The following is a 17945-nucleotide window of genomic DNA, read 5'->3' as shown; positions in this document are numbered from 1 at the left end:
CCGGCCTCGTCCATTGCCCCGTGTCCGGGCCGTGCGCCCTGCCTTCGAGGGCGCGCACACTCAACTCCTCGCAGACGCCCCGCGGGCTCCCCTGGAGACGGACGTGCCGAAATCCCGCTGGGGAAGGCACCTCCCTGATCTCCGAGCACAGCCGGAGTTCGCCGCTCCTCTCGCAGGGGCCCAAGGCAGCTGCTGTTCCCTGCATCTCCTCAGAGGAAGACAGAGCCGCTCCCCGCGGACGTCCCTGCGCCCACAGGACAGGCCGGGCCGCCAGCCGCCGAGCGGGACCGTCCTGCTCCCAGGCCGCCGCGGAGGAAAGAGGCCACAGAGTGCGGGGGTGCGGGGGCAGATCCGGACTTTATTTGCTGCGGCTCCTTGGTGCCGGTTTACAACGCAAAAAAACCAGAGGAACGAAAACAACTGCGATAATAATTATAATTTTTTTTAAAACCCTGTTAACAATTTTCAGTCATTTCTTTATATTTTATATTTTAACAAAACTTTTTTTAAACAAATACAAAATAATCTAAAAGGAGAGAAACTATACACGGATATTTACAGTCAGGTAAATAGACTAACACTGATCTGGTGCCCCTCGGGCTGTGCGGGAACCAGTGCAGGGGCGCGGCCGGCGGCGGGGCAGGCGGGCCCAGACATCCTCCGGTCCCCTTACGAGCTCCAGCACGAGCACGCCTGCAGCCGCTCTAGGGAGGGCCTGTAGGAGGGGGCCCCGAGAGTCCCCCCGCCAGCACCCCCGATCACGCCCTTTCACAAAGGCCATGTCCAGAGAGGCCCGCCTGCCCTAACGGAGCCGGAGGAGCCGGGGTCCCGCTGCCCGAGGAGACCGGCAGCTCTCCGCCTTCCTCCGAGGTGGTGCGTGTGCCGCCCGGTCCCGGGGGACGCGGTGGCACTGGGATGGCCTGAGCCGGCCGCTGCCTGGCCTGCACCGGCGCCGGCCTGACGAGCGGCGGGAGCGGCCCCGAGAGTCCCTGAGAGGACGGCAGGAGGACGCTGCGTTTCGTGGCTCCCTCCACGCCGTAAGTTAGGCCGTCGGGGAAGGACGCGAGCCAGGCCTTGTCCCCCTGGCGCTCCGCCTGCCCCCCCGGGCAGATGAAGCCCCCCCCAGTCCCCCACCCCCATATGGGAGACAGTAGTCCAGGTTGGGGCCAGAGTTGAGGCAGAAAAAGCTGAAGACCTAAGGTGATCAGGTAAGACCTGCTCCTTCCTCTAAAACGAGGACCGTAGCTCTGGGGGAGGAGGAGGAGGAGACAGGCCTCGGGGACCGCCTTCCTCACAGTTTTGGTTACTGGGTACTTAGCTCAAGGGAAAATGCTGACTTGGCATTTTGAAGCCCCACGAGAAGGAGCTTGGAAAGAGCAGAAACGGGAAAGCCCAGCGATTCTCCCTGCTCAGCGCCCCCAGCCCCCGGGACGGAGAAGCACCAGCCCCACCGCTGGCCCCCGGGGCCCGGCCTCACCCGCGTCCACCGCCCTTGGCCTCCGGCTGCCGAGAAGCCCGCTCCCGCCAGCGGCTACCAGGGGGCTCCCACCCCGGCCCAGGCAGAACGCCTCTGGACTGCTCTACTTTAGCTTTTTCTCTCTTTATAAAACAAAAATATATCTTTATAGTACGTGGCTTCTCTTCCGGACCACTCTTCTCCGAACACAGAATACACCGACGTGTGTTCACGGCGCAGGGCGGAGGCCGCTTCACAGGGAAATGACCGAGAGGTAAACAGTTGGCTTCAAGCTCTGCCGTCACACCTGCCGAGCGGGAGACTTGCAAGGAAGCTGACGTGCCGAGAGGGGCCCCATTCTTTGGAGAGAGAAAGGCTCCCAAGCCCACGCCTGACAGGCGTCAGACCCCTCTCCCCCTGCAAACTCCTCCCCTTCTCCCACTTAAAAACAAATGGCAAAGCTGAAGCCAGTCTCTAGGAACTCAGGGTGATGCCCAGCAGGGGACAGCCCTGTCCGGAAGCCCAGCCCCCCACATCCGTGGGGGTGATGGGAGGAAGAGCCTGGGGCCTCTCACACCTCGCACGCCGGCGCCGCTCGCTGGGCAGGCTCAGTGTCTCTTCGTGGAGGAGACCTTCTTCTTCCGCGCCGCCAGCATCTCATAGAAAGGGTCCCTGCTGATGGCGGCCCTGGACACACAGAGGGAGAAAACAGACTGAGGGACAGAGCCAGGACATCACCCTGGACAGGCGCTTGCCAGCGGCCCTTGTGTCCCCTGCCACCTGACTGCCAAGGCCACATCAGTGGCATCAACCTTCACCATGTCTGTACACGACTTCCAGGACAAGCTCTGAGACCCACGGTACGGGCAACAAGGTCATTCTGGGCTGTTCGCTGCCCACTTCTACCTAACTGGGCTTCAGAACATGGTACTACACACTCTTACCAGATGCCAGCCTGAGACAGTGTGTGACCTCAGTCCACAACGACAGCAAACGCCACATAATCGTGGCCCACAGCGGCCTGACACGTGCCACTCTGATGGCTGCCACGGTCGGAGCCAAGCAACTTCTGAGTCCCAGGTGCACCAGCCTGATAACTAAGACCACACGTGTCCATCCACACGGTCACAGGGCCTCAGGATGCGGCTGGCCAAGCCTGCTCGCGGCCACAGCCTGGCAGGGAGGGAGCCTCCATGTGCCCTGTCACTCCTCCAGCACATGACAATGACAGCAGGGCCACCCCCGCACACCTGTCCTTCCCAACCGTCCAGCACGTGGTGCCGTGAGCCCCACCGACCACAGGCTCCGCGCCTCACCAGGTAAATGACAGGCCTGGCAAACAGACGGTGGCCTATCACCAGGGGTGACGTGTCCCCAACAAGGGTCTCCACAGCTCCCCGGGGCAGCTAGAACCGACAGTCCCTGGCACGCGTCCCAGGGACCTTGCCTCAAAGGCCTCAGTTTCAGTGTTGAGAGCCAAGGACACGGAGGCGCCGCTTGCCACACGGCAGTCAGGGGTGCGTCTTTCTGGGTCGCGAGGCTCAGGCTGAAGACCGGTGCCGCCTCCATTGCTCCGGACGGGTCACCCGCCCTGCTGCACCTCAGCGCCTCATCTGTGAAACGGGGACCACCATGCTTCGCGGGCCACGCTGACGGGCGAGGCGCTGGTCCCCGGAGCGCAGGAACACGGAGTGCAAATCCCGCCCCGGGCCCCGGCAGGACTGAGCCCACCCCAGGGGACAGCGCACACCTGCACTAAAGACAGGACAATCCCAAACGCAACTCTCCAGGACGCTCAGTGGCTCTGGCTGCAGGAGTAAGACCCCGTGACAGACGGAACACACAGCCGCAGACACACCGCAAAACAGCGCACAGGGGCGGCTGTCACCGCCCCGTGCCACCGCGGGGAGACCCGGCGGGGCCCAGACAGTAACCGGCGCACACGGGTGCCTCACATTGCCTGGCCAGCTACTGCGACAGCAGCTGGTCACCCGACCCGAGAACTTACATCCCTTCCTTCGAGCCATATGCTGAAGATACACTTGACAAGGACACAAGAGTTAAGTGTTTTTAAAAAAATGTACTGTAAAAACGGAGTGCAGGACCCGTGACGGAGGGTCACTCGCCAGCTGGACGCCCCGGGCATGGCCACTCCTCTGCCCAGACCTCGGGTCACGGTCCTAAAGTTTTCAATTAAATTCATTAGTTACCACGTGACGTGGTACCGGTTTCCACGTGCAACAGAGTGAGTCAGTGTGTCCACACATCGCCCACGGCCCGTCACGTGCGGCAGGCTCTGCAGTCTCATTGCTGGTACTGACTCCGGGACACTGGGCTGCCTCGTCTATGAGTGAGGGTCAGAGAGCTCACATCGAGGAGGGGAGCTGCCGGGGTCACCCCACGACCCTGCCTCACCCCAAAACGTCCCAGCAGTTATCCCCATCCCACCGAAGGGGCAGGAGGGGTGCCCGTCTCCGGGGAGGGGGAGGCTCAGGGTCTGGCAGGAGGCCGGGCAGGTGCCTGCATCAGAGGGAACTCAGCACTGGGCAGCCTGACCCCAGCCCCTCTGTTCAGGCCAGGACTTCCAAGGAGACAGCCAGGAGCCCCCACGGGTCCTTCTCCAGTCCCCCGCCTGCTGTTTAACCCTGGCCAGACCCTGTAGTGGCTTCAGCAGCGATACCAAAACACACCCCAAACTTGAGTGCTCCCCCTTAGGAACAGGCTGTGGCCACGGCAGGAGCATGACCGTCCCGGGGAGTGGGGAGTCCGCAGGGCCTTGGTCACCCAGTCGGGGTGGCCTCCTGGCCTCTGGGGAAGTCACACACTCTCAGAACAAACTGCCACCAAGACAAGCAGCTACACCATTCCCTCGGGGTGCGACAGCCACGTGGACAGACTTCGTGGAAGTCCCAGGGAGGGAGAAGACAGCTGTAGACCGTCATCACCCTCACGCTGTGCAGCTCAGCTGAGCCCCGCGTGTCGCAGCTCTGTCTATACCCGAGGAAGCCTAAGAACCCTCCTCCCCGCAGGAGAGACCCTCAGCCTCCCCACAGACAGTGGTCAAGGGTGGGGGGGTCTATTCCATGACCCCAGAGCGTGGCCATGGGACTCCGGGCAGCTTCTTAATCTGTCAGTGGGACAAGACTCCCCGGAAATGATGAAACATTAGGACTGCTGTCTCCATGGAGCTGCCATCCTGGCCGTGAGGCCTGCCTCCTAAGACGCAGACCGCCCGGTGAACAGACGGCTCTGCTGCCTAGAAGGGACCCACGAGGGCCACTGCCAGAAGCCCAGACCCGAGGCGCGCTCGCAAACATGCTGCCACGGCCACACGTGTAGGGTCTGCTGGAAAGCAGTCTGGAAGTCCGGTCAGACTGTGCCCCGAGGCTCTCCCTCGCGGGCCCGGAGCAGGGCGGGGGTGCACACAGCAGCCGGAGCGGTAGGCGTGCCAGCCGGCAGCGGCCAGAGCGGTTCGTGTGCGAGCCGGCAGCGGCCGGAGCGGTAGGCGTGCGAGCCGGCCGCGCCGCTTGGGGGCCACCCGCCCGCCCGCAGGTCACCTACTTGATGCACTTGATCCACTCCTCCTTCTCCTCCGGCGTCGGGGCCGAGATGCGGTACACGGTGTGGTTCCCCTCCACCACCCGCCCGTCGGCCTCCGTCTTGCAGGCCTTGATCACTTGGTCTTTATTGTCGGGGATGTAAAGCTCAAAGCAGTTCTGAGAATCACAAGAGAGAGGACGGGGGGTCAGAGATCCGAGGCAGCCGCTGACCAAGAACAAAACCCGCTTCTCCCCGCCGAGGGCTCCCGCTCTGCCCTCTATAGAGCCCGGGCACACGTTTCCTGGGAGAGCCTCGCGGGACAGCGGAGCACGAGGTGGTGGGTCACCAGCCTCCTCAGCAAACACACCAGCCTCGTGTCCGTCCGCTCCACTCCCAACACACCGAGAACACGCACACTTTCTAGAGCCCACCCTACGGCCCTGGCGCACCCCAAACAAACGGGAGGCATCTGCAAGGCGCCCGGAGGTCCTAACACAAGCGGCCCAGACGGAGTGCCTGCCGCGGCCTTGTAAGGAGCGACAGTTGCACCCCCGCGGGACTGTCCACACGTGACACTGAAGCATGTGGACAGAACAAAGAGGTCACGTACAGCCTCATCTCTGGCTTGAACCCTAACGATAATTTTAAAGTCAGACCAAATTAGAGGGATGACCCTACTTTCAGGTTCAAGTAAATCTGGGCAATTTCCGTCTTTTTCAAAGAGCGGCGGCCCCACTCGCTCTGTCCTCTCCCGCGCCCCAGACACTTACTGGCTTTTTGGAGTCCTCCACCTCCCGGATACTCAGATTCTCCAAAGGGATGATCCCGCGGGGCTCCTTGTCCTGGAGAACAGTTACGGACAGAACGACGTCACTGCCGGGTCAGGGGCACGCAGCCCACCGCATCCCTGACCCACACGGGACCCAGGCCCTTCGGCTCTTCTCCCGGAGCCCACACCTGGGCGCCAGGGCCCACACCCCATGTTCTACAATCAGAAGAGGGCCAGGGAGCGTCTGGGTGCACGGATCCCTGTGACCAGGGCCTCTGCAAGGACTCGCAGGGCAGACTCAGCGCGTGTCCCGGAAGACGGCACGCGTCCCAGAAGAGCCCGCGGGAGGCCCTCCAGCAGGGAGCACGCCCGGCTCGCTCACCCCGAAAACCGCCTCGCCTCTCTGCCTGGATCCCGTGTGCATCTCTTCAGCCTCTGGTCCGGGGCCGGCAACCCCAGAAAGCCCCGGGCTCGGGCCGCATGCCCTGCTCCGTGCCGGCAGCGCCCGGGAGGGTGGTGTGTGTGACCTCACGACCTCCCGCCCTGCTGTCCCCCTCGCCAGACAGGAGGCTCTTCAACGACAAACTGCCTTCCTGACAGCTCCACTCCTGCCCGCTCTTCTGTTGCGGGCCCTCTCCCCCAAAGCCCTCCCCCGCCCCCGAGTGTCCCATGTGAGTGAAGGTCGCCGCAGGCACACTTTACACGTCCCCTCTGGGACATCCTGCCAGCCCAAGGTCATTCCAATGTCATGGCGTAGCTGGGCTAAGCCTCGGCACTGAGCTCCCTACGACAAACGTCCCTGTGGCCCTGTGCTCTCTCTCCATCCGCAGACGCAGGTCCCTCTTCCTTTTCGGGGACAGCCCCGTCATCAGTGGCATCTCTGAACGCGCAGGTGCCGGACGCAGTACTGGGACCGTTGTTCTCTGTCCGGCACAACGGCTTCCTCTCCCCTAATTGTCCGCAAACTTGTCTTTTCCAGATACGAGCTGTGACGGTCTCGAACCTTCCCTGTGTGACAGTGATTTTAGTCCTGGGTCCCCTGTTCACTCCTTATAATTTTTACTTACTACGTAACTGCCCGTCACAGTCTACATATCACGCTGTGTCTGGCCCCTTCCAGGGTCTCCGGAGAGAGCAGGGAGCGGAGGCCAGGGCGATCTCACACACTCGCCGCGCCCTGGCTCTCTGCTGGGACCGCAGACGTCCGCGCGGGGGTGGGCGGGCTGTTGGCGGGCGCGCTCCCTGTGGACGGCTCTCCCACCGAGTGCCCAGTCCGGAGCCCCACGGCCACTGCGGAGACTGAGGCCTGCTTCCTCATGCACCCGTTTCACCAGCTCCTACCCAGCAGCAGGCTTTACTGCTCGCCGATGGGAAGAGGGAGAAAATCCTACTCCGTTTGCGTCTCCCGGACTCAGGGCAACAGGCAGGCGGTGGGGCTCTGTGGGGAAGGGCCCCTCCACTCAGGGCCCCAAGCTATGGCCTCTGTCCCTGCTCTCAGTCGCTGCGCTGCACTAGGCGGAGGTCACTCTGCCTTCACCAGCTGCCACCCTCCACTTCCTGACCTCAGATTTCCCGCACTGTGTCAGGAGGTTCTGAGTGGAAGCTCAGCCACCGTCTCAACTCAGAGGCCCCTGCGTCTGCAGAGACCCATCCTCTGTTGTCTCCGGCCTGACACAACGCTGGCTGCTGCTGAAGGGGGCGTGGGACTCGGGCGATGCCCCCGCAGTCCACACCGTGAAGGACCACGGCATTTGGGACTCTCACCATCACCCTGGGCCCGCTCCAGAACTCAGGGCACACTGCGTAGACGCCAGTGTTTTGTTCCGTTTTACTCCAAAGAATAGTGAAAAAAAACCCCAAAGAGGCTAGGATGCCACTATCCACAGGTCTTTGAGAAAAAAGACAAACTACGGCCCGGGCAGAAGTGGGAGCGTAAAGGAATGTGCTCCAGGGGAAAAAGGTGAGAAAATCACTGACTGGCCCAACAGGCAGCCCTTGAGGGCAGGTGACGCCCTCACGGGCCAATCCCCACTCCCAGCACGAGAAGCTCTGTTCGCACGGTGTCGGCGTGGGGGACACGCCTCACTCAGGCGCACGCCAGGGTCCTGGTTCCTTCCCAGACTCGCATCCGGGGCTTCCACTTAGCACACAAGTCCCTCCGTGCTCTACACGTGTCAGATACGACTTTTCCAAATCTCCACGATCCCACGGGATCGGTGACCTCTACTCAGTGAAGACCTATGTCAGGACACAAGCCCCACGCAGTCGAGCAGGACGGACACGTGAGAGGGATCGAGGGACAGCGGGGTGGCCAGTGTGAGCCCAGCCGGCCAGGCATGCTGGGTGCTGCACCAGAGGCAGCGCTGATGACCGTCGTATTTTCTCAGTTTCACTCTCACCATGTCTTACTACGAAACAGACTCACACGTATCTATCTGCATCACGACTGCGTCCCCTCTGAAAGCCCACAGACCTTCCACGGACGAAGCAACCAGACTCCAGGTAATCCTGACTTCTCCCGCTTCACTTCACTTCCTCCTCCGCTATTACATCTTTCCCTCCTGGGCCGCGTCTCCCGAATCTGGAAAACCTGAATTCTCCATGCGGTGACTTTCATCGCCCTTTCAAGGGGCGACAGATTCCTTCTTGGCACCTGACCACGTTCCCGGTTTCCAGCCCGGCTCTCAGCCCCATCTGAATGCCGCACGCAATGCAGGGCCGCCGCCTTCTCCTGCCCCGGTCCAGAGCTAGAGGTTGTCCCCACCATCCTCAGGGCCCCCGACTCGGGGGGCTGTCCCAGCTCTTTCTCTTTACCTCAAGTCTCCTGCCAGCCCTCCCCAGGGCCTCCCCTAACCACACCTGACTGGAGTCGTGTAACACGGAGGCCTGATCCACCCCAGTCCGCAGTGGACCAGCAGATGCTCACCGTCGTGTATTCGAAGTAGTAAAGGCAGTTGTCGGTCAGAATAAACCAGCGTCGTTTCCAAGTCTTGACCCTGCCACCTGCAGAGCAAACAGAGATGCACGTCGGACAAGAGCCAACGGGCCCGCACAGGCTCCGTAACACAGAGCCCCCGGAGAGCACGAGGGAACAGGAAGCGAGGGGCAGGGCACCCAGAGGACACGGAGACCATGGCAAGATTTACATCAGTAACAAGACACAGAGCCAACACAGAAGCACCTTTCACAGAGTGAAAGTCTGTGGGAACAGGCAGAGCAAGCAAGTCGGGTGGCGCCTGGAGATGAGCTCAGGAGAGTGGGATGAGAGCATGGCGTAGGGGAGGGCCCCGGGCGAGGAGGCCACGCGGGGCACGTCGGACCAGGCTGGAGCGGCGCCAGCGGGAGCGGCGAGGGGTGGAAATGGGCCCACGGAGGACGGAGAGGGGAGGGGTCAGCTCAGGTCCCAGCTACGCTGTGAGGGCGCCCAGCCCAGGGTTCGTCAGATGTGTCAACCCCTTCACAATCAAATCTAGAGATTTCCTGGAATGTGGAACCCAAACTCCTGGGGTTTCACCCTCTACCCTACCTTGCTGATCACAGTGCACTTCTGTATGGCTTTCAGGCCCTGGGCCAGTGTCCTACAAATGACATCTCCCCAGAGTCCTGGAGGAGACAAGGCGGAGTTCCCGGATCGGGGAGGAACCCACCAGTGAGTGGGAGAAGTCCTCGGGAGCCTTTCCGAGCCCGAACTTCTCACCTGAAGCGCTGACCACTGAGCTAGGGGAGGGGCGCGCAGGCCAAGGGAGCACGGACAGTGGGGCTGTGAGCCCCAAAGGGCCTCTCCGTCCTCTCTAACGTCTCCGTGAAACAGCAGGGCTGGGGCCGAGAAGCTATGCTCACACTGGGGAGGGAGGCTCGGTGGCGGGCTGTTTCAGTGAAGCGGCCTCCCGCTCCCCTTGCGGCCATGAGCCGGACCTCGTCTTGGTCTGCTTATGTCGGGGCAAGGGGCAGCTTTCTGAATGTGAACCACACAGAAGTCATGCAAAGGCCTTCCTGTGTTACGACACGCACGCCACTGTGTGCACTTCTTACTGCCTTGACAGACTATGCTCTTCTTGCTAAGACTTAACCTCCAGAGAACATCACTTCTCCGATCTTCGCAGAGACAGGCCCACGGGCTGCGGAGCTGGTATGACCTTAGTCCTGCTTTGTCTCCCGTCCCTCAGCACAGGCAGCTGAGCTGAGAGCAGGGGCGTACTGCCATGTAACGGGTCTCCTAACGGGACATGACGGCTGGAGCGCTGCACAGAACACCACAGAGAGGTGCACCCAGCCCTGGTCCTGGCATCGAGCAGAAAGCCTGCTGAACTTCTCAGTCCGTTTCTCGGCTCTGTGTGGGGCCCGAAGTGTTGGGGAGGTTATGTGATCGATCATGAACTGCACAGACCCAGGGTATGGAGGCCTTTGCCGCTGGCCCGCACGACTGCCCACCTGCCGGGGCCCGGTGCGGGGGCCGGCCCTCCCACCAGCAGCGATCTGCCAGTTGATGAGAGCATGTGCCTCTGGTCCCTAAGGCCCTAGGGCATGAATTCAGGAAGAAACCACAGATGGAAATATGACATGCGTGTGGAAAATGGGAAAGGCTGGGCAGGACCAAAACAGACGAGGAAGAAAAAGACGACAAGGAATCTACTTAGAACGGGAACCGAAATGGTATAAAAAGGAACACCCCGCCCCCACCTCAGAGCCCGAGAAATCAGCTCTTCTACCTCTCAGACCTTCATCCCCACGCAGGGCTCCGAACACTGGACACCTCAACCCATGCTGACTCCCATGCACTCCCCCCACAGGACCACCCGGGGGCCCTCGGGGCTTAGGAGGTCGTGGAGGGGGGTCAGATGTGACAAAGAGGAAGGTGGAAGGAAATCTAGGAGGAAAAGCCAAGCTGGAAAGATCCCCTCCCTGATTACAAAAGCTGGATGATGTCCCCTGGCAATCGGCTGCGTTACCGAGACCTCTGCTGTGAGAGGCATCACGGTGGCCCAGGGGAGCATTTCCATGTTGAAGGAAACAGACATGAAACAAGCAGACAGACCAATGCGCGCACCTAGGACAGTCCCTGTGGAACTCACAGGACCTCTCCCACCCCCGAGGCGAAGGCCAGGCGTTGGCTTCCCTAGCGCTGACGAGACCCCAAACGTGCTAAGGACAGATCTCTCTGCGTGCGGCTCTCCGGGCAGGTAGTGCTGGAGCACACGCCTGAGGGGCTCGTCCTCCAGGAACATAAGCCCAAACCAGCGAATGGAGAGGAGAGACCAACAACGTAACTAAGAGGCCAATTTGGGGGTTTTAACAATACTCACTGGAAGAGAGGAGGGAGAAAAACACAACGGAACGTGAAATACGGAGCTCAGGTTGCAACACCCTCCCTAACACCTAGGACTTCTGGGGTGGGCTTTTGGTGTTTATCTTCCCCCGCCCCCAAACTTGGCATCCTTTGAGTTTAGGAGATGCCACTTCCCTGTCCCATGCAAAGGCAAATGTCCCAAGCTGTCTCCTTTACTTCCTGTTCTGGCGTGCTTTCTGATCAGGGCCTATGAGAAGCACGTGGTGCCGGAAAGCCAAACCTTCCCTCTCTTCCTCCTCTTCAGAAATCACTGTAATTCACAGATGTGGTCAATTTGAACGCGACACATACAGAATATGCCTGGCCGACGTTTCCAAGAGAAAATTCAGTGAATACTTCTCTGCTTTTAGAAACCCACTTAGTATGTTTTCTTGCACTACCGCATTCAGTAAGTTTAAATTACTGCGCGGCCTGGTGCCCAGCTGTCTGATGCACTCTGCCCTAGTCCTAAAAGGGAAACCATGAACCCCTGATCCTGGCCAGTTCCCTAGGGACTGTACAGTAAGTTAGAAGCAGCAGTAACACTACCACCAGCAATTAAAAAACAAAATAACCAAAAATAACAAAATAAGGAAACGCTGTAGCAAGTACAGTGGCCTTGGCAGAGCGAGCGAGCAGGCTGGGGGGTTACATACCTCCTGGAGTTTGGGGCAAGGAAAAGGAGAGCCAAAATCATGGAAACATACAAATGAGGGAGAAAAGAAAATTAAAACAAAGAAATTAAACCAAACTCCTTAATCTTAAAGTGCAATGTATTAGTCATTCCCCTCTACCCCGGGGGAGCCAAACATAAAGTCACTAAGCAGGCGATCACCACTGCTGGCACGTGAGTGGGGAAGCCTGTTTCACCTGCCACACGCTGCCCAGGGAGGGCGGGCTCTGCAGCACTCTCGGAAGCCTGGCCCCAAAGATGCTGCAGAGCCGTGCTCACAAAGCTAAGGTTTATAAGTCTATTCAGAATCCAGAGCTAAGGGAGGAAAACCGGGGGGAATTTCATGTCTTCCTGCAGACGGCTGTCACTTTTTAAGGTGTGTGTAGGAATGCACACACATATTCCCATGAATGCATACGTACATATGTGTGCACACAAGAATACACACTCTTACACGGACACACACACACAGCTGCAGATGGCCGGAAGCCTGCCTTCTGCAGCACGTGGGTACACAGGGGTGATCCTAAGTGGCTACGATGAAAACACGGCAGAACGAGTTCGGGGTTTAGGGGAACTTTAGAAAAGGCAATGCAATGACCTAAAAGCAAGTCCCACATTTTGTTAATTTTTTTTCCTTTTAAAAATATGGGATGCCTCATGAATTTACATGTCATCCTGGCACAAGAGCCAAGATCATCTCCGCACTGGTCTAATTTTAGCCTCTGGGCTGTCAAAGCTAACACTCAGCATCGGCATTTGAGCAAGCCTCCCGGGAGGGAGTAAGTCCGAGCTTGGGCGCACTTTCTAAATGTCGAGTCGTGTTCCTTTCCATCCGCTTGGCAGGAAAGGTGCAGGGCAAGACGGCGGTCTCTGAGCGTGGCAGCTGTTTTCAAGGATTCTATTGGCTTAAAGACCTGAGAAATGTTGACCAACTCAAGAGGGGAGTCAAACCTCCAACTGGGAAGTGGTGCTTTAAGGAGAATTTATGAAGGAGTCCTTATACGGAAACACGAGGACTTGGGATACATTTTTTAAAGGACATACCTCCTACTGCTACCTGAACTTATTTAAAAAGACTCCATTTCAGCACTTCCCAGAAGGGTCAGTCATTGCCAAGAGAGAAGTGACTTCTAACTGCCCCAGGGCTGGAGGCTGAAACGGCAACAGGCAGTCATCCCCACGAGCACCCCGGGTGATGAGGGAACCCATGCATCAAAAGGCCAAGGCCGAAGAAAACAGAGGACAGTATCCTCTCAGGGCCAAAAAAAAGTGCCGATGATGGCCAGGGGCTCTCCCTGTGCTCTGGAACAATTATTGAAATAACCACATGTGGGCACAAACGTCATGAAAACCCTACTTTTCCTTTCGGTCACTCTCTCACCTCTAGGCATGACGGCAAGTCTAAGCGAGTAAGCTCACTTTTGGCCAAGGGAAGAGGAACACTTTTAAAAAATTTTTCTAAATGAGCAGAATCGTGGAAGTGGCTGATCTGAGTTGGCAGGGAGGTTTTGGGGGGTGGGGGACCGCTGCCCGGGGACGAGTGAGAGCGCTGTGGGTCGCGGTGCAGCCAGGGGCTGGGTTTTGCCATGCACGCTGCCCGGGGGGAGCCGGATGCAGAGGTGGTGATGACGCGCTGGGGTGGGGGGGAGGCGGGAGCGCCAGCTACGAGCCTGTGTGATGGGAAGTAGAGAGATGGACACGGCCGGCCACCCTCCCGGGGACCAAGAGGGCAGAGAAAGGAAAAGGACCAGGTTCTCCAGGGATTGGCTTGACACAAAACCCGGCCAATCAATTCCAGGGTAAACACGTGGCGTGCAAACCCGCAGGAGCACGTCTGTGCAGGGGGAGTCCGCGCCCAGCAGTAGCCCTACGTCCCACGGGGGCGCTGCCCGCATGCTCCTTTCCGGAGGCGGGTCCCGTTAGAATCCCAGGAGTGCACACCACCGTCTGGCTGCAGCGCCTCCTGCAACCTCCCCCCACCTCCTTGGAGCACGTGCACGAGCACGAGCACGCACACACCCTGTCTCTCCGTTTCTGTGCCGGGAGCCCCGACCCAGAGCGCGCTACTCACCGAGTTTCAATAGCCAGCCTTCCCGGTCTGGGTTGAAGAACGTGTGAGTGAGGTCATTCCCATCATCCTCTGGGATTTTAAAAGGCTCGTTTTTTATGCTCTCATACAGATTCTGGGGTAAAAGATGACACTGCATGTCTCTGGTTCTACAAACATCTCTGCGCGCCCTCCCCCTCCTCTTGTTCATTCACTGTGCGTGGGTGATGTGCGTGCCTTTGTCGGGCACTGCAAGCAGAAGAACATGGCGAGCTCTGCCTTCAGGCTGCTCGTGTGAAGGCAGAACTAACGTGCCTGATGGATAATTAAGAAAGAAAGCAGCCGGGACGCCTGGGTGGCTCAGTTGGTTGGACGACTGCCTTCGGCTCAGGTCATGATCCCGGAGTCCCAGGATCGAGTCCCACATCAGGCTCCCTGGGGAGTCTGCTTCACTCTCTGACCTTCTCGTCGCTCATGCTCTCTCTCACTGTCTCTCTTTCAAGTAAATAAATAAAATCTTTAAAAAAAAAAAAAAAAGAAGAAAAGAAAGCAGCCTAACTTGCACTCCCACTTTCAGTTTCAAACTTCTAAACCACTTCCCCTCCCGATTCCCTGGCTGGGTCTCATGACCCATTTTGTGCCGGCATTCCCGCAGTTAAATGAGTTCTATGAGCAGACCCCCGGCGGAGCACAGGGGTCCCAAGTTCACCGTCTCCGGGCTTCGAGTGTGCTCACCCGGAGCAGCTCCTCGGGCAGGTCTCCGCCGTCGTTGATGCCACGATTCATGGCGATGAACCTCTCCACGGTGGGCTTATCTTTGACGTTGGGGTTGTGCAGGCTGGTGTTCAACATGATGATGGCAAATGAGAGGACGTAACAAGTATCTAAAGAGAAAAGCAGCAAGAGGATCAGAAACACCCCCCGGAAGGATCACAAATGTCCAATGCAATCAAGACTAACGGCCACGCTGTCAGGAGGAGGAGACGACCGCGCATGCCTGGACCCCGGCTAACTGAAATTATACGCCGCGAACCGAAAACAGCCAGGCACCGAGAAGTGCATCAAGCATCCAAGACTGAAAACAATCTGAAAAACAACACGATGTATAACAAAGAAAATACAAAATATCTATGATGCCACTGCCCGGCAACAACTTATTTTGCTTTTATTACAGGAACGGCGGGTGCAGCGCATCACAAATGGAGCTCACAGATGCGCCCTCTTAACAGACCTGGAATCAAACAGAGACAGAGCTTTGAGTCCTGCTTTCCTGCCGCTCCTATTAGCATTTCCCCAGGTCAATAAAGCCTCGTTTCAAACGCGTACTTTCTATGTTTTTAATTCCGACATGAAACTGAAGGACGGCAGACCCGCGGAGCGCCGGCGCTTCAGTGCACGCTCGCTTGAGGACATTGCACGCCACCCCGCGCCCAGCCCCACAGACGCACTCCCCACCGGTCACGGCCGGTTAGTGTCCCCGCACTTCGACGCTCTACTTATCAAACTTGCAGTTACAAAGCAAGCGGGCCACAGAGATGCAGAACACGATCTTTAACAGGTGCACACGGCCTGCCTCTCAGCTACTACATCGTCCGTTCCCACCCCGCGCTCCTACTCCCTGGCCTTCTGCATCACTTCCGACTCTTCGCGATGCCAGCTACCGTTTAAATCCATGTTCTTGGCATGAACTCAGGTCCTGTTGTTTCGGAAACTACCTAGTACCAGGAAAGACACCCGTAAGAAACGCTGGCCATCGGCGGGACCTGCGGCCACCCTACCTGTGGACTGGAACACGCCATGGTTGCACTGGCAGTAGCGCTGCGCGAACGCCTCCATCATCCGGTCGATCTTCTGGGCCTCTCCCGGTAGCCGGAAGCTCCACAGGAACTGCCTGAGTGGGAAGGACAGGCGTGTCGCTGGGCAGGGACTCGGGGACACCACTCCCTTCTCTGGGAACGGGGGCGGCATTTCCCATGGGTTTTAGTACAAAGGGGTGACAGGGGACCCACTGGGCCAGGGCTTCTGCTCCCGCAGCTCTGAGCAGGTGTGAGCTTACAGTTCTACACCGCGGTTCTCTTAGTTAAAGGTACAGTATTGAAGAAAATGTGAAAAATTAAGGTTTTCCTATATAAGAGAATGGTTCTCCTCCTCAGACCAACATACAAGACTGAGATAGAAATAACACTCAGGCTGATGAGTGCCCGTCTCCAGAACAGAAGATGAGGCAGTGGAAAGAGATTTCCTATCAGCACTTTCACAGCTGATCCCCTTAAGTCCCAGAGAGACCCGAGACCAACAGGTCTCACGGCGCATCACTCTCACTGATCCAAACAGCAACACAGAACACCCCTGGCAGCGAGGGCACCGAAGGGCGGTGTCTCAGAAGATTTTGTAAAAAAAAATGGGGGCACCCGGAGGGTTCAGTCGGCATCCTGGTTTTGGCTCATAAGCTGGAGCCCACCTAGGGCTGCACACCCAGCCTGGAGTCCGCTTGGGGTTCTCATCCCCTTTCCCTCAACACTCCCCAGCCTTTGCACGTGTGTGTGTGTGTGTGTGTGTGTACACACCTCTCTCAAATAAATCTTTTAAAAAAAAGACAATTAAAAATGAGAATTCACTCTAAGACAAAGTGAACAGCTATTGACTTCCTATTCTAGGGCAGGGATTCAAGCATTTTCTACACGGAAAATTGGAAAAATTTCAAAATATAAACATTCACCAATTTCCCAGTGAAATTTCCCAAATGAAAGACATGAGGAGGAGTTGTGTAGAATTTGCCTTCAGGATATGCTGTCATTCTGTTCTCTTTAACCAACCAGTCTTCTCGGCCATGAGTTCTTCGGGATGTCCGAGAGAGCCCTCAAAACCTCCTTCCATCAAAACGCCACACAGAGACGCGGCATCGAGGCCTGCCTCTCCCACCTTCCAGGGCGCCCTCCTTAAGCGCACTCACCGTAGCGCCTGGACGAGGTTAAGGTCAGTGAACTCATGCAACTCCACAAATGCGTGAAGAACCTGGATATTAAACTCGTCTCTAACAGGAAAAACAAAAGACAGGGGCGGGGAGCGGAAGTCAGACCGTGAGCCTGAGAACCCGCACCGTCCAGCCCCACCAGGCACTTTCCACGCTGAGTCCCGTGGTCCCGCAGGCTCCACGCACAGCAGGGAAGAGGCCCACATTCCTCTCTCCCCGCACCTCCGGACACCAGCCACTGTGCCCCAGGACAGAACTCCCCCTGGAGACCTGAGCATGCCAGAGCTCCTGACCAGACGGCTCTGCCCCCCGTCTGGCGAGGCCTCACCTCTCCCCCAGGTAGTCGCCGATGGCAGTCTTGTTGAGCCCCTCCCCTTTGTACAAGAACTGGGCGATGTCCTCGCAAGTGTTCTTCAGCAGGTCGTTCTCTATTAAGAACTGGATCCCCTAGAAGAGACAAGGATGCCGATGGCACTTGCCCTGGAAACCTCCAGAGCAGAGGAAAAGGGCAGAGGTAGATCGGGTGTCAGTGCTCTGCACACACAAGAAGGATCAACGGACACAGGGGGTCAGGGGAGCCCCAGCTGAGGAACCGGGGCTGAGGACGTGAGGAGGGGTCGTGTGCTCTACGTAAGGGCAAGAAGCTGTGACGGATGGCGCTGGGCTCTGAGCGCGGCAGCGACCCCATCATGGAGCCCGAGGACACCGGCAGAACCCTCTCACTCACCTTTTTAGGGTCCATGTTAAATTTCTTCCTGCCCATGGCTACCTGTTTGTTCCTCTGCATGTTTTTCCTGTAAAACAACCCCGGAGCCAACATTAGTCCTCTGGCTGTTGAGAGGCTCGGAAAGACGAATGTCACTGCACCCACGGACTTGCTGGGGGTCTAGAAAGCGCTATCAGGAGAGCAGGGGCGTACCATAGGTCTATGTGTGGAAGGTCAGCTGAAATCCTGACCCCGGCCCCATGTCCATTTGTTCCTTCTATGCTAGGGCTTTCCTTTTAACGTGATTTTACAAAAAAATCTTTATCAAGGTACCACGTATGTATCACACAATATACGCATCTTATGTGTACATCTGAACGATTTCTAGTAAGCTGACAAAGCTGTGCGGCCCTCACCATGACCAGGTGTAGAACATTCTACCACCCAGTGA

The 17945-nt window shown here is 58.0% G+C and overlaps 1 protein-coding gene across 4 annotated transcripts in view; it reads right to left on the bottom strand.

The window, feature by feature from the left end:
• Nucleotides 1-338: 338 nt before the first annotated feature.
• Nucleotides 339-17945, bottom strand: part of CYTH1 (cytohesin 1) — a 79552-nt gene continuing 61945 nt past the window's right edge. For 2 of the 4 annotated variants that reach the window (XM_045085797.1, XM_013054357.2), the window contains exons 4-13: nucleotides 17516-17582; nucleotides 17117-17235; nucleotides 16768-16848; nucleotides 15593-15705; nucleotides 14550-14698; nucleotides 13838-13950; nucleotides 8692-8770; nucleotides 5767-5838; nucleotides 5018-5172; nucleotides 339-2143 (exon numbers count right to left, since the gene is read on the bottom strand). In XM_045085797.1, coding sequence (XP_044941732.1) covers nucleotides 2065-2143; nucleotides 5018-5172; nucleotides 5767-5838; nucleotides 8692-8770; nucleotides 13838-13950; nucleotides 14550-14698; nucleotides 15593-15705; nucleotides 16768-16848; nucleotides 17117-17235; nucleotides 17516-17582 — 1027 coding nt within the window. In that variant the 3' untranslated portion in view covers nucleotides 339-2064. The remainder of the gene's footprint in view (nucleotides 2144-5017; nucleotides 5173-5766; nucleotides 5839-8691; nucleotides 8771-13837; nucleotides 13951-14549; nucleotides 14699-15592; nucleotides 15706-16767; nucleotides 16849-17116; nucleotides 17236-17515; nucleotides 17583-17945) is intronic. The other 2 variants (XM_013054355.2, XM_013054356.2) reach the window with 2 other exon arrangements.

This window comes from Mustela putorius, unplaced genomic scaffold, assembly GCF_011764305.1.
Source record: "Mustela putorius furo isolate JIRA1106 unplaced genomic scaffold, ASM1176430v1.1 tig00000873_pilon_pilon_pilon, whole genome shotgun sequence".
Lineage (NCBI taxonomy): Eukaryota > Metazoa > Chordata > Mammalia > Carnivora > Mustelidae > Mustela > Mustela putorius.
The sequence above is the reverse complement of the archived record's forward strand: the minus strand, read 5'-3'. Positions and strand labels throughout refer to the sequence as shown.